Here is a 16,154-nt window from a genome sequence, read left to right as displayed (position 1 = left end):
ATCGATAAGCTACCATACCTTTGTAAGTTCTCTTTGTATATAATTCCTCTTTTAGGGTATTAATACCAATTAAGAGTTACCGTTTATATATTAAATAAAAGGTCGTTTTCGAAATGTTCATAATAATTCTTTTTTTTTTTTTGGGTTAAACAGCATGTATAATAGGGGTTTTGGTTGTGTTAATAATAATGTTATTTGTCTGATTGTAAAGATACAAAATGGAATATAGAGAAGGTAGTACGAGAGGTTGTCGGATAAGGTTTAAGTAATAATCCATCAAGACAGCAAAGCATGCTCTAACTGCTCATCTACATGCTTTCAGCCAAACAAAATTCAACATAATCTTATCTCTCTCATTTTATTATATTTTTAATAAAAAAATAGTTTTTAAAAATTTAATGATAATTCTATTTTTAAATGGACGAGATTGAAAGATAAAATATTAAATAAATCCCAAAAACTGTCAAATAACCCTTAAATTGACCTTATAGTACCTTGTTTTTTATAATCATTTAAGTGTTATTTTTTAATTATTTTTTCTTTTTTAATAATGAAGAAATAAATTATTTACAATAAAAACAAGTAAAAATATATAATAAAAAATAAGTATTTAAAATAAATAAATAATATAATTTAGTTAATAATTTAATTAAAAAAAAAGTAAGGATAATAATGAGTGGGCTCATGATTTGAGTGAACTTACTATTCATATTCATGCTCTATCCTATTTTTTTATAATTATTTTATTATCATTCTTTTGGTTAATTTTGGGAATTTTATTTTTATGTTAAAGATATATGAAAGACACAATATTATTTTTTAATATATTTATAATTAATTTAAGTAGGTTATTAAATGGTTTTTTATAAAGAAAGAAATCATGTTTTATAAAAAGAAATTAACTTATCTGAATTTGTAACTAGTTAATATAATATTTTTTATATTTAAAATTTTAATTTATAAAAATAAAATAAAATTATTTTATTATTTTAATTAATGAATTACATAATTTGATAATTAAAAAAATGATAAAAATAATTTAATATTTAAAAAAACTACAAAAATAAAGTCAAATCATTTACTCAAACCATTTATCATTCACAAATTACAATAGCCAAATATTTTCCGAATTAAATGAGCAATAAAAATGTTTAATTATAAATTCTCAAATGACAATTAACTTATCCCATTTCCCAAAGTGATAAGAGCTACCTGACAAAAATAAAAGGTTATAATCAACACAATTATAATAATATCTAACTAACAGTTTTAATAAAAATAAAAAATAAAAATATAAGGTTATTTTGATTTAAATAAAAAAACATATCTAGAGGATGTTATAGTCACACAAAAATAATCATAATATTAATAAATAAAAAAATCCTATAATTCAAAAAACAAAAATTTTAAGTGATAAAATGTTACAATGAAAAAGTTTTTTTTTGAAGTAAAATGTCATGACGGAAAAAATTAAATAAAAAATGACTTCAATATTTAAAATTAACAAAATTTTAAGACCTTATTTACATATTTTATAATCACCAACTAAAACATTAAAACTCATACTTGAAAAATAATAAAATATGACTATTTTTAATTCAAATAATTCTTTTTCTTTCTTTCAATATTAAAAAAAAAAAACTCAATATTTTAAAAATAAATACAGGTTAAAGTATCAAACAACACTCCATCATTACAATGTACTAGCTTAAGGTCAAAAATCAAAACCAATCATATTTCTGAAAATAATGTTGATAAATTTTTGTCTATAACATAATATAAAATTTTATTTTCATTTATTTCTCTCACAATATCTTATACCAAATAAAAATAAACAAAATACTAAAAATAATAAAATATTGAAAGCTCCTAAGTCCCAAAAATAAAAATAATAATAATATCTACATGTGATAAAAACAAATCATCATCATCATCTAAACAAACTCTATAATATATTTATTTATATAAAGTAACAAGTTACCAAACTTTTTTTTTAAATCCATCAGCTTTATACCAAAAGCATTCAACAATTCAGGCCAAAATAATAATAATAATAATAAAAATAATAATTTATTTATAAAAATTAAAAACCCTGTACTGAATTAAATTCTGCCTTTCCCATTTCCCAAAGTGAGCTCCAAATCATCCATTCCAACATCATGAATCTTTTCCCCTTCCCATGGCGCCTTCACAGTAATACCCTCAAACTCAAATTCAATCCCTTTACCCTTATCCACAACCGCCGTCGCCGCCGTCGCCGGAAAAATGGGTTGTGTAGGAACAACATGAGCAGGCCTGATGAGATTAAAAGTAGGTGAATTAGGAACCATACCCACCTGTCCAAAACTCTGAAAACTCATCCATTGTCCTGATTCAACAGTAGATGTATCAGATTCATCGCATTCTGGAATAATGGTTGCCGGAGTGAAGAACCGGCGACAACGAGTAGGACTTGCGGGGGCAGAAACGGCAGAGAATGGGTAGTTAAATGATTGTTTGGCGATTGAATCCCAATCGAGTAGTTTTTGTCTGGTTTGTTGTTGTTGTCGGTGAGTTGGAGATGATGGTGGTGGTGTAACGGGACAACTGTTTGAGATGCGAAGTGGGGGGAGAGATGATGGAATTGAGTTGCGGAGGAAGGCGAACATGGTGGTGGTGGATGATTGTGGTGGTGGTTGTGGGTTTGGATCTTGACGAGATGGACTTGGGAAAGATGATGATGATGGACTTGGTTGGTATGATGGAATTGGACTTGGAAATGATGATGAATGTGGACTTGGAAATTGGGATGATGATGGTGTCATGTTTGCTGAATATCCTCCCATTTCAATCGCCGGTGGTGGTGGTTTGCAACCCTGAAAATTATCCTTTTCTTATCATGTTTTTGGTTAAAGTGAAAAAAAAAAAAAAATTATTGCAAACCCTGAAAATTATCCTTTTTCTTATCATGATTTTGGTAAAATTGAAATAAAAATAAAAATTATATAGTATATAAAATAATCAAAATATCTCATCATCATTCAACCATAATCAAACAAAAACAAAATTTAATTGACTATCATTATTTTAATTAATTAACTAATATACTAAAAATATCTTCTATTTAAAAATAAAATAAAAATACTCACACCCATAAACATTTCTTCAATAAATCAAGTTTATTAAAATAAAATAAAAATGAACACCCTCTTAATATTTTACTTCATTTAAATCATTAATTAAATATTTTTATTAAATTAATAAAAAAATTTATTAAAACTCAATTTTATTTAACTTACATAATTCAAATCAATCACTTTTAATACTCTAACAAGTGCCTATAATCAAATTCAACTATCCTAAACATTATTTTATTTTTCTCATTAATTATATTACTCAATTAAGTAAAAAAATATCTAATTATTATATATTAATATTTTTAAAAAACAACTAACCAAAAAAAATATCAACAATTATTAAAAAAAAAAAATTGACACCGATTAAGACCCACTAACAATAATAAACTTAATTTTTTTTTTAATTCCAAATCTATTTAAAAGCTAGTTTGATATGGGTTTCTTAGAATTTTTTAAGAATATATTATTAAATAAGGTGTTTAACCCAGATCAAACAAAGAAGCTATTAATCTGTTAAAAATAATAATTTGATTTTCTTCTTTCCAAGAATTCAAAATCAAATAATGAAAATAGTTAAAAATTGATGAGATCTGTAGATCTAGGTTGAAATAAGAAGAAAGAGATGAAGAAACCTTACCTGTCTATAAGTTGTGCCATCAGATTCAACAATCCAACCAGCTTGTTTACAAAGAGCTTTAAGAACTTCATTATTATCACAATGTTTAGGAAGATTGAAATTAGCTTGAGCTCTAAGACCAGAATATATCTTTGCAGCTATAGCTCTTCTTCTCCTTTCTCTTCTCTTATTATTCTCTCTTTCTCTCCACGACGGCTTTCTTCTTCCCCCTCCTCCGCCGCCGCCGCCGGCAACCGCCTCCGACGATCCGTCTTCCCAAATCATCTCGGTGTCATCCATGATTTGATTTGATTATTTGATCAAGTGGGTATTTATAAAACTGATTGAAAATGGAGACACTCACGAGGAGTTTGCCTCCCCTGCGTGGGAAGTGCACAAGTCTTTTTCTTTTTTTTCTCTTTTCTTTATAGAGAGAGAAATTGAAAATGTAATCATAATAAATGTGAGAAAAGAAATAAATAATATAAGTGAGAGTGTGTTGGTGTGGGTCCCACATTAAGTTTTTCAGACAGACAGATCTGACTGACTAGGAGTTTGTTTATTTACTACTTGTTTTTATACCCATTTCATTTATATGTTTTCATTATTAATAGTTTTTTTTTTAAATTATAAACTAATAAAAAAAAATACAATTTTTTTTAAATTTTTTAATAAAGTAAGACAATCATTACACCCCACAATTTTTTATTTAATAAACTAATATTGTTAATTTTTTTTTATTATGATAAGAGGTTTAATTCTTTACAATACTCACTAAAATTTATTAATTCTTTATATGTTATTTTAAAGAAAAAAAAATTATTGTAAGGTATGCTTTGATACTTTAATTGATATTTTCTTAAATTTATTAATTAGTTCTTTATTTGTTATTTTGTAGGTATAGATTTATGAATAAATAAATAAAATACAAAATTAAATGTAAAAGGAATATAAGAATATTTGTTAGTGGAGGAAGAAAATGCGTGTTTACTTGTTATTTTTGGTGTAAATATCACATTAAACCGTAATTCTTCTCCAACCGAAAAACTCATTCTCAAACCTAAAAGAATATTCTTATAATATAATTTTTATATCAACTTTTATAACTTTTTAATATCACTCCATATATTTTATAATTTTATAAATTATATCACAATTTTTTAATATCATCCCCATTATTTTAAATTTAATTATAAATTAATTATAAAAATTTATTAAAAATTCAAAATTTATAATACACAAATTAAAAAAAAATTATATATGATAAACTGTAATGTATTTTGTATTTCTTAATTTTATATAAAAATAAAATTAAAAATGTATTTAAATTAAAGTTAAAGGACTGAATAAATAATATAGAAAGTTAAATATCAAAATTAAAATGTTAATAGACTTGAAGTATAAAATTAAAATGTTAATAAACTTGAAGGACCTGTTACAAAAATTTGATTAAATTATGCGTTCATGAACAGTATAACGTATAAACGCATATATGGGGTTTTTGGAGAGAGAAAATGAAGGAACGCATTTTGGGTTTTGGTTTGCTGTTCGGTTGGAGGATAAAAATAAGTATGCGATGGATTTTGCTGATCAGTTGGAGATGGTCTAAGGTATGCAGTATGATTCTTTAAGGATACTATTAAATTTATTAGTTATTTTTTGTTAGTTATTTTAAATTTAAGACATTATTAGTATAAATCAAATTTAAGACCTTTAATTTTTTTTAGTAATATTTTAGATTTATGAATTGATAAAAAAAAAATATAAAATTATATAAAACGAATTTGTTAATGGAAGAGTAAATTGCGTATTTACTTGTTATTTTGTTATTTGTTGTTGAAAGATATGCGGTTTAATTCTTTAACGCCACTTTCTTAAATTTATTAGTTATGTATTTGTTTGTTATTTGAAATTTAAAATGTTAATAGTATAAATGGACTTTAGAATTTTTTTTTTTAAGTAATGTTATAAATTTAGAATATATAAAAAATACAAAGTAAAAGGAATATAAGAATATTTGCTTATATAGAAAAAACATTGTGTTTATTTGTTTTTTTTTTTAATTGTTACTTGGTTTTTTATTTGATGTTTGCTGGTCATTTTTTACTTTTATTTTTTTTTATTGAAAGGTAAGCGGGTTGATTCTTTAACTTATGATCGAGATATTACACATATTTGGAACTTAATTTGGAGCATCAAGGACAAAATTTATTGTTGCTTATAATATTTTTTTTAAGATTTTTCCTATACCATTTGATTGGTTTGTTCGGCTTACTCTATTTCACCCCGAAGATAAGAGTGATGTCATTTCCTTTCAAGAAGATTTGAATTATTTTTTTAAAATAATCTCCTTTTGTTGAAAAGATAAACATTTTAAATATAGGGTGACGGTTCTGGTCTGAAAATTCTTGTTTTTGACTTTTATTTATATATTTAGATAGTTAGCCGAACACAGAGACGTGTGTTTGCATGTTTCATCCCAAACACTTGTATTCACTTTTTCTTATTTATTTTAAATAAATATAGATATTTAAGTTAGACTATTTATATATATAAACTATTTTAGTTAAAAATATATTTAATCCACTGTGTCCTAAGATTTTTGAAGATCCCGAGTTTCGATTCTATTAAAAACACCATAATTTGAAATATGGATAATAACCTTTAATTTTTTTAAATTAAAAAAAAAGTTAAAATATATTTTTGTTTACATACAAATATTATTATTAAAATATTTATGTTATGAACAATTATTTAACCTAAACTTACACCAAACAAGCTTATCAACCGAGTACCTGAATTGATACATTCTTCATAAACAATATATTTAAGTTATTTGAAAATATTGTTAAAGCCAATTATACTATGGTTATAATGAGTTTGGAAACAACAATTATTTAATTTTTTTCATATTGTAAATGAAAATAAAAATAAAAATAAAATGGAAATAATCGTTGAGCCGAGAAGATGACAGCACAAGGGAGATCCAAAATATGTCGGATTTCAAAAAAATTATTAATTAGATGCTATATTTTGAAATCCAACATTTAGCCAAGATCTTCAAGCATTTTTTGTATTTAGGGTTTAGGGTCATTTCAAATTTTTATCATTTTTTTAAATAAATCAACTAATTTTAAAGATGGTCTATCACTAATTTGACATTTTTAATAAAAATTGAAACTGATGGTAATAAAATGCCCAAATTGATCAAGGTTTTTATAAAAGGAACTGAGATATTGTTATTCTTTCACAAATTCGTACAGAAATAAAATCAAATACAATTGAAGTTATAGCAAAAATAAGTCTAAATTAATTAGTCTACAATAACAACAAGAAACTATTAACAAATAATAATGAAATACAAAAGAAAACATAATTAGACCTATTCGATGACATCCAATTAGAGGCGGATTATGTATATATTTTTTAGAAAATTTTCTTACATTATTTTTTTTTTAAAACTAGCATGACACCCCACAATCATGGTCCCCGCTTAAAACTTAAAGCGATTCCTGATTAAATCGAACTCGTGACATTTTGGTCTTTTAAACCGACTCTTACCACACTCTCTCTAAATTGTTTTTTATACATTAGGTTCAATTCCACTCTCACTCTAATTTCGGGACCGGTTTAATATTCAAATAAAACAAACATTTTTTTTAAATTAAATAAAAGGGAATAAATATCTTATTAAGAATTAGAATAGATGATATGAAAAATAAAAGAATGGTGGCTATTGGCCAAGAAAACAAGCCAAAGGGTGAGAGGGTGGAGGTTGTCTGTGACTGTATGCATGCACCATATCATGAAATGGGCCACATCCAATTAACTATATTGACAGATCAGAAAATTTAATCATCACAATCTCTCATGATTGTTTTCTTCTCATTCTTCTATTCTTTAGGTTGGTTTTTAGCCTATAAGTTATCTTCTTAACAATTCAAGTGTTACAAATATAACAAGATGGATGATCTTCACATTAGATAATAATGAGATTTCCAGGACATAAACATGGACATGACAACCATATCTTTGCTAGCATATCTTATCATGTTATAATATATATATACATATATATAATTATTATTAATTATATTAAGAAAAATTTATTAGGAATATATCTTTATCTGATGATAGTCGATTCACCACCAATGGAATTTATGATTTACATCTTTTCGGGTAGTGAAAACCTTACGACTCTTATTCAAAGATTTTTATTTTTATTTTTAATTTATTATTATTATTTAAATATAATAATTTAGTATATTCCAATTTTAATTTAAAACGTTGTAAATGAAAATGAGACTCTAAACTTTTTTTTTTTTACTTTTACTTGTACATGTCGAAGATAGGACATGGGGTATTTTCTAAAGTAACCTTATTTTTTGTTCAACTTTCCAAATTAACCTAATTTGTTTATTTATTCTCAAACTAACCTAGTTTACTGTTCAAATTCAGTTTTTTTATTTATTAAATTTAAAAGTCATTTTATATATATATATATATATATATATATATATATATAAACTATTATTTTTATAAATTTAATATATTTAAATTATTATTTGTATGAACTAAATTATTTATATTTTGATATATATTTTAAATTTTATTTTTATAAATTTGATTATTTATATTTTCATATATAATTTAAATTTGTTTATTTTTTTTTTTATAAATTTTATTATTTATATCTTTATATATATATATATATATATATATATTTACATTTCAATTATTATTTATATAGTGTAATAAATATTCCTTTAAACAAGAAATAGATTATTAACGAAGTCAAAGTCAGCGTATTTGAACTGAAATGGATAATCCACGAAGGACCCTCATTTGTGGAGGTGTGGCCAAAAAGGTCATACGAGACGTAGCCAACGCTGTTCTAAGCAAAATCGTCAATAATTTATATAAATAATGATTTTAATCGTTTTAATCAATAGTTAATTATTATATTGTTATGGTTAAAATATTTTAAATTTATTAATATTTATTAATATTTAAAGAAATATTTATTACACTATATAAATAATAATTGAAATGTAAATATATATATATATATATTAAAATATAAATAATAAAATTATAAAAAAAATAATAATTTAAATTATATATGAAAATATAAATAATCAAATTTATAAAAATAAAATTTAAAATATATATCAAAATATAAATAATTTAGTTTATACAAATAATAATTTAAACATATCAAATTTATAAAAATAATAATTTAAATATATATATTTATATATATGTAATGAATTTTAAATATAATAAAAAACTGAATTGAACAGTAAACTAGGTTAATTTAAGAATGAAGGAACAAACTAAGTTAATTTAGGAGTTGAATAAGATTATTTTGGAAAACCATCCGTAAGACATGACCATGTTGAAGTTAATTCATGAGTTGGGACAAGATTTGGTAAGGTTTTAATTTGCCATTATATAGGGTTAAAAATAAAACAATCAGTATAAACTTTTAAAATCGTGAGTTTACTTTTTTTTCTTAAGGGGTTTGTTTAGGCTTGATTAATTAACTCTTCATGTATTAGCATTTTTTATATTTAGGCATGTAAATCCTTGTATTTATGTTAATAAATTTGGTTAAGAAATTTGAAAGAGAAAATAGTGAAGAAATGACGTGTCATCACATCGAGTAATGAAAAAAGAATTAAGGTGGAGGAAAGAGATAATAGAAAGAAAATTTGTTAACAACGTAATTCCTTCCTAATTCTCTCTCAGTTATTTCTCATATAATTTTGGACTCTTAATTTTATATTTTTTTAATTTGTTGATAGATTTTTGTTTTTGAATAATGTAAAATTTAAACTTGATATACACATAAACAAATTCTCACAAAAGAGTATAAAAATATCATTCTTAATATAGTAGCTGTCTCAAATTAGAATAATCGTTCTCACAAAAGAGTATAAAAATATCATTCTTAATATAATAGTTCTCTCAAATTACAATAATAGTTCTAACTTCCTAAATTCAATTATATAATAATCATACTTAAATTATCAAACAAAGTTCATGTATAGTGATCTCCTAACTGACAATTCAACTTACACCCATTTTAACCTACTTAATTTGTTTCAGTTTCTACAAATTTTGAGTTAATAATTTTAAAAAAATATTTTTATACTTTGGGTTCTAAAATATCTATGTTATATAAAAATATATATATATATATATATAAAATATGTATTTCTAAATTACAAAAAGAATTAAAATCAGTTTTATTTCATGTGGACTGATTTTATTTATATTTTTTAGGTGGGCCAGACCCTAGATAAAGCCCCAGCCTGAGATCAGACAAAGCCCAACAGGTTAAAAGGGATCCGTTGTGAGTTTATTTATCCGAGGGAGTCCAGGAGGCTAAGTTCAGGGCATTAGGGTGCTTTTTTTTTTTATATATATATATATGCTTAAAATTGGATTTTTAGTTATTAGTTCGAAACACGTGGTTAATTTGTATCTTAACGTGAGAGTAATAGTACGTCATTTTGAATAAAAAAAATGAATAACTTTTTTTATATTCTTTCCTTCCTTTTTCTTTCTAATTAATAAATAAAAATGTATCATCATAATCTTAATTATATTAGAATAATAAGAATTAATTAATAGAATTTATTTAGAATAAAACTCACTTATACGTATATATATTTGTACAACTAGTTTATTATAAAAGTTTATTAAAATATATGTAATATCAAAAATTGTCTCATTTAGCATTTTTTAATAAACTATAATTAATTTTTATTTTTTAATTTATATATTTATTAATTAAATAATATATTTTTTCTCTCATTCTTTTTTATTAATGAATGAACCTTCTACTTTTACTTTTTTTTATAAAAAAAAAATATTATTTATATATAATTATTTATTATTGATTATTTTAATATATATATATATATAAATAAAGTATTCATTATTAATTATTTTAATTTTTATATTTCTTATTCTTTTATATATATATATAAATATATATAAGAGCATTAATCATTAATTATTTTAATTTTATATTTCTTCTTTATTTAATATTTTTTCTTATATTAATATTGATTATTAATTATTTTAAAATTGTTTGATCCCAATGGTTGGTTGAATATAATAATGACTTATCCTTTTAAAAATAAAAATTCTTCAACACAAAAATAAATAAATTAATAATAAAAAATTGAATAATAATAACAACTCATTCATCAAATAATAAAAGATTAATAATCAAATAAGACAGAAAACAATGTTTCTTATTACTATTATAAGTCATAAATCAAAAATTAAATAAAAAACTATTAATTATATTTTTGTTCATATTAAAATAAATAAGAAAAAAATCCTCAAAAAAAATACTACAGTGAAACACAAAACTCATAAATAAATTGTTAAAATTTTTATCAAAAATGTGAATTTAAGAATTATGAAAATAAAAACTAATCAGAAAAAAGAATAAAATGAAAAAAAAACTAATATAAAAATAATAAAAAATTTAGAAATAAAATAAATTTAACTGATTTAATTAATAAAAAGGTGAGAGAGAAAATATATTAATATTTAATTAATAAATATATAAATAAAATAAAAATTAATAATGGTTAACTAAAAGAGGCAAAAGAGGCTAAATGAACTAATTTTTTATAGTAACTTTTATTATTTTTATTAGTATATACCGACTAAGTGAGTGAGTCGTAAAAGTATAAATAAATAAAAAGCTCATTTATATATATATATATATATATATAAATGAGTTTTTTATTTATTTATTTATATATATATATATATATATATATATATATAAATAATTCTATACCATTGTTTAAAATTATATAAAAAATTTTATTTATTTTTTATTTCTATCTTTAACTAATAAATGAAATATTAACAAGTCAAGAATTAATTAATTCTAAAAATAAAAAATTAAGTTAATTATATTAACATAATAACTGCTCTATAATTTTTTTAATATATATATATATATATATATATATATATATATATATATATATATATATATATATATATATATATCAATAATTCTATTTATATTAATTATTTTTATATTATTATATTATATATATGGATTATTTTTAAAAATTATATATTATATATATAACAATCTATTTAAAACTTAATTTGCAATATTTTAAATAAAAATAAATTATTTTTTTTAATTATTTGTCTAAGCATTTAACGGATAAATAATATTTTTTATACTTACATTGAAAATATAGTTTTAGTTTATTAATAAAAAGAGTATAATGTTATTTTTAATTCTATAAAATATATATATATATATAATATATATATATATATATAATAATATATATATATAATAATATGCTTACACAAAATTATAAATAAAACCCATCAATCATAAATGGTCTAATAGTTAAAGTGATCATCTTTCACTCTCGATTCAAAAGTTCGAATAGAGGATCGTGAGGTAGCATTGGAATTGAGATGATTGAAATTGATGGTTGATTTGACGAGGGATATCGCGAGGCCAATAATATTTGTTTGCTAATTAGGATAAGAGTGTGATTGAGATTTGTGTCAGGTAACAAAGAATCGTGAGGTAACATTGGAATTGGGATGATTGAAATTGATTGGTTTGCCGAGGGATAAGAGATCAATTAAAGGTCGATGATTGATTTACTTGTTTGTTACAAGTATAAGAAACTTGTGAAACAATGAAAGTGTGATTGAGATTTATGCTTGATTTATGATCCATCATTTCTACCGTAATATTCACCTCCACGGTCAGATCTGATGATCTTAATGCGTTTGTTGAGTTGATTTACAACTTCAACCTTAAATGCTTTGAACATGTCCATTACCTCAGATTTTTCCCTTATGAGGTAAAGATAGCCATATCAAGAATAATTGTTGACCATTCCACGAAGGTGTGGAAAATGGCCCACAAATGTCTGTATGTATCAACTCTAAGACTTCTGTAGCTCGATAAGCACATGTCCTCTTCACTTTGGTCTGTTTACCTTTAATGCAGTTAACACAAACCTCAATATCCGAAAAATCTATGGAATCAAGGACTCCATCCTTAATGAGTCTTTCAACTCGATCTTTCGAAATATGACCTAAACGTTTGTGCCATAATAAACTTGAATTATTTAATTTTCGCTTAGTACCTCTCGTTTGCACATTTAGGGTTTCATGATATGAAGTTAAAGTGTCAAGCATGTATAAATTGTCATTCAACATAAAAGTACTAAAACCAACCAAATTTGAATTCAAAGACAATGTAACTTCATTGTTTCCAAACGAACAATAATAACCGAATTTGTCCAAATAAGAAATAGAAACCAAATTCTGTCTAAATGACGGTATAATAAAAGTGTCTTTTAATTCAAGAAAATGCTCAGTACTTAGCAACAATTTAAAATTGCCAATTGCTTCCACTTCGACCGATTCCCCATTTCCAAAGTAAATGTGTCTTTCAGCATCAATTGGGCTTCGGTGGCTTAGGCAACCCTACATTGAAACACTGATGTTAGTAGTTGAACCAGAGTCTAACCACCAAGTGTTTCGAGGCATTGAAGCTAGATTAACTTCAGAACAAACCAAAGTAAGAATAGTACCTTTCTTCACACACCAATTGTGATAGCTCGCACAATCCTTCTTTTCATGTCCAGTTTTCTTGCAAAAGAAGCAAGATTTCTCCATAGGACGAGCCTGAGGAGCTGGGACTGGAGCCTTAGCAGTCTCAATCTTCACGGCCTTAAACTTTCTTTTATTGTCGTCGACATATTTCGAGGTTTCAATCATATGTATCTCCTCAGTCCTTTTGTGCTTCATTCTTTCTTCCTCTTCAACACAGTGAGAAATGAGTTCATTAAGAGTCCATTTCTCCTTTTGACAGTTATAACTAACTTTGAACTGATCGTATTGAGCAGGAAGTAAGAGCAGGACCAATATGACTAACATGTCCTCTGAAAGGTCTAACTTGAGTACTCTCAGTTTTTGAAATGACATTGGACATATTAAGGATGTACTCATTTATGTTCACCTTCCCGAGATACCTCATGGTAATGAGTGACTTAAGAAAAGTACTCATTTTCGCCTTATCGCTTTTAGTAAAGCGTTTTTCTATCTCGATGAGAAATTCTTCAGCCTTAGTGATATCATCAGATATCGTACCCCGAAATATTTCTGGAATGCTTTTCTTTATGATCATCAGACTTAAACGATTAGACCTTTCCCACTTCTCAAACATCTGCCTTTGATCAGTAGTGCTTACATCCGTAAGAGGAGCATGTTGGTCTATCCTTAATGCTAAGTCCAGATCCATACAGCCCAAATGAATCAAAATGGATTCTTTCCAGTTCTTAAAGTTGTCCCCCGATAAAATGGGGACTGAATAGTTAGCAGATATCATAGAACCAAATCCTGAAGTTAAAAAAAATATAAACACTCACATTATTACAAATATTTAAATAATAAACAAATTATGGTTAACCCCATCGCAAGATACCAAACACAACATTAAAACCAAATCTTTGGATAATAATTTTAATTGTAAAAGCGGTACTCTTGTTGCAATAATAAAATCTTGACAATAAATTATGTAAAACTAATAAATTTATCTTTAGATAAAAGTATAATCCATATGAAAACTTTATAACTGTCACAAATTTATTACCACGAGTATGTTTATATTTCTGCCAAGTATTGATCAATCTTTGGGTTAATCAATAAACGCATGAAATAAAAAATATATAATCATCCTTAAGAATTTAAATAAAACAATTACGAAATAGAAGTCACTTTGGTGACATCTAAAGATGAAATTATTTTATTTAAATTGAATAAATATTAGATTATTAATATTATTATCTAATTTAATAAAACAGATTCTAATAATTCATTTCTTAGCCGTTAATATTATTTATTATAATATAAATTCTTTATTAATGATGATAAAAATAAATACTATATTATCAATTCCTTATTTATTTAATGATAATAAAAAAATATTATATTATCAATTTCTTATTTATTCAATAATAATAAAAAATATTATATTATCACTTCTTTATTTATTTTATTTTCTTAATAGAGAATATTATTTCCTTAATTTATCTTGTAGTTTAATAGTAATGATAATAAAAATAAAATAATATATTTTATTTATTATTAATTAAAAAAATAAATAAATAAATAAATGAACCTATCCAGATTCAAATACGATCATTATAAAAATTATCGATTCATAAATAGGATAGCTTTGATACCAACTGATAGAATGTTTATCATTATCCTAATCATGAATATAGACTATAATTATAACGCAGCGGAAACATACCTGAAGATGATCCCATTGTAGATCCGGATTGATCTGTTCTTGAAAGGAACGGCTAGGTCTTCCAAGACTAAGTATTATTCGTTCTCCTCTGATATTGACGGGGGAAATCAAAGGACAAGAAAACAGAGGAGAGTTGAGAGAGAGAAGGCGTGAGAGTTCTTCTTTGAATCTCTCTCTCCTGTTTCTTAAATAATACTTGTCTCAGGGACCTAACCCTAGTTGAAGCCCATATATTGTTAAAGCCCACAATATAAGAAGGCCCACCATATTATTAATACTTGTTTTGTCACGTCACCAAATAAACAAATACTAAACGGGTATCTACAATTATTCATTTCATAATCATTAAGCCCATGACTTTAATCTAATAATATGTTCTACATATATATATTTAAATCTAAAATCCAATAGTTTTATCTCTGAACATCAATAAAACTCCGTGTGTTATATCCTTTATACTCCTTGCATTCGTTTTCCTGACGCTTCAAATCTAGCAAGCAGTTTCGCACTTGAATCCGTTCAAGAGCTTGCAAAGATTTGTGAATAATAGAAACAGATCTTAATCCCTCATAGGATTAACATCGATTTGAAAGTTGAAAACTGTTAACCATATACTCTCTATAATAGTTAACACTGATCATAACACTAGGATCGTTGTTTGTCATCCTTTAATCAAAGTTAGGGACTGTCTATCTTTAATTTTGACCACTTCACCCACTTTTGGACTTTTTAATGAAATGATGCTAAGTTGTTTTTCCAAAAAAATGTATAAATGAGTATTTATAATTAGGTTAAGATAGATTTTTGAGAAATTAGTAATTTTTTGCAAAAATGGGAAATTGAAAGAAGGTCGAGATGTTTGAATGAAGAGTTTATGTTTGTATATGTTGGGTTGAGATTTTTAATTGATTTAAAATAAATTAACAATTTTGATTTGATGATTGATGAAATAGTTTTTGATAATAAATTGATAAAACTAAGTTCAATAATTGTTAGTCATATCAAATATATAAATATATATTTAGATATTAACATCTTAAGTGGTGTAGTGGTAAGCATGTCCACCTGTCATACAGGTGACCTG

At 24.2% G+C, this 16,154-nt stretch overlaps 2 protein-coding genes across 2 annotated transcripts; both read right to left on the bottom strand.

Moving 5' to 3' along the window:
• Nucleotides 1-1,932: 1,932 nt before the first annotated feature.
• Nucleotides 1,933-4,180, bottom strand: LOC124928770 (protein BRASSINAZOLE-RESISTANT 1-like). Its single transcript, XM_047469018.1, has 2 exons — nt 3,754-4,180; nt 1,933-2,855 (listed from the first exon to the last, which is right to left on the bottom strand). The coding sequence occupies exons 1-2, from the start codon at nt 4,030-4,032 to the stop codon at nt 2,103-2,105; spliced, it is 1,032 nt and encodes a 343-aa protein (XP_047324974.1). The 5' UTR covers nt 4,033-4,180; the 3' UTR covers nt 1,933-2,102.
• Nucleotides 4,181-12,588: 8,408 nt separating this feature from the next.
• On the bottom strand, nt 12,589-15,086 carry LOC124930591. Its single transcript, XM_047470923.1, has 4 exons — nt 15,071-15,086; nt 13,639-14,154; nt 13,330-13,574; nt 12,589-13,239 (listed from the first exon to the last, which is right to left on the bottom strand). Exons 1-4 carry the CDS (start codon nt 15,084-15,086, stop codon nt 12,589-12,591), a joined length of 1,428 nt encoding a protein of 475 aa, XP_047326879.1.
• Between the last annotated feature and the right edge of the window lie 1,068 nt (nt 15,087-16,154).

Source organism: Impatiens glandulifera, chromosome 3 (assembly GCF_907164915.1).
Source record: "Impatiens glandulifera chromosome 3, dImpGla2.1, whole genome shotgun sequence".
Taxonomy (NCBI): Eukaryota; Viridiplantae; Streptophyta; class Magnoliopsida; order Ericales; family Balsaminaceae; genus Impatiens; species Impatiens glandulifera.
Note: the sequence above shows the minus strand (reverse complement) of the source record. Positions and strands in the feature narration are given on the sequence as shown.

Coding starts and splice junctions, on each gene's coding strand:
- LOC124928770 (XM_047469018.1), bottom strand. CDS start 4,032: ATGGATGACACCGAGATGATTTGGGAAGACGGATCGTCGGAGGCGGTT. Junction 2,856..3,753: donor ATGGCACAACTTATAGACAG/GTAAGGTTTCTT, acceptor GATAATTTTCAG/GGTTGCAAACCACCACCACC.
- LOC124930591 (XM_047470923.1), bottom strand. Junction 13,575..13,638: donor CTCAATACGATCAGTTCAAA/GTTAGTTATAAC, acceptor ACTGTGTTGAAG/AGGAAGAAAGAATGAAGCAC. Junction 13,240..13,329: donor AAGGTACTATTCTTACTTTG/GTTTGTTCTGAA, acceptor GTTTCAATGTAG/GGTTGCCTAAGCCACCGAAG.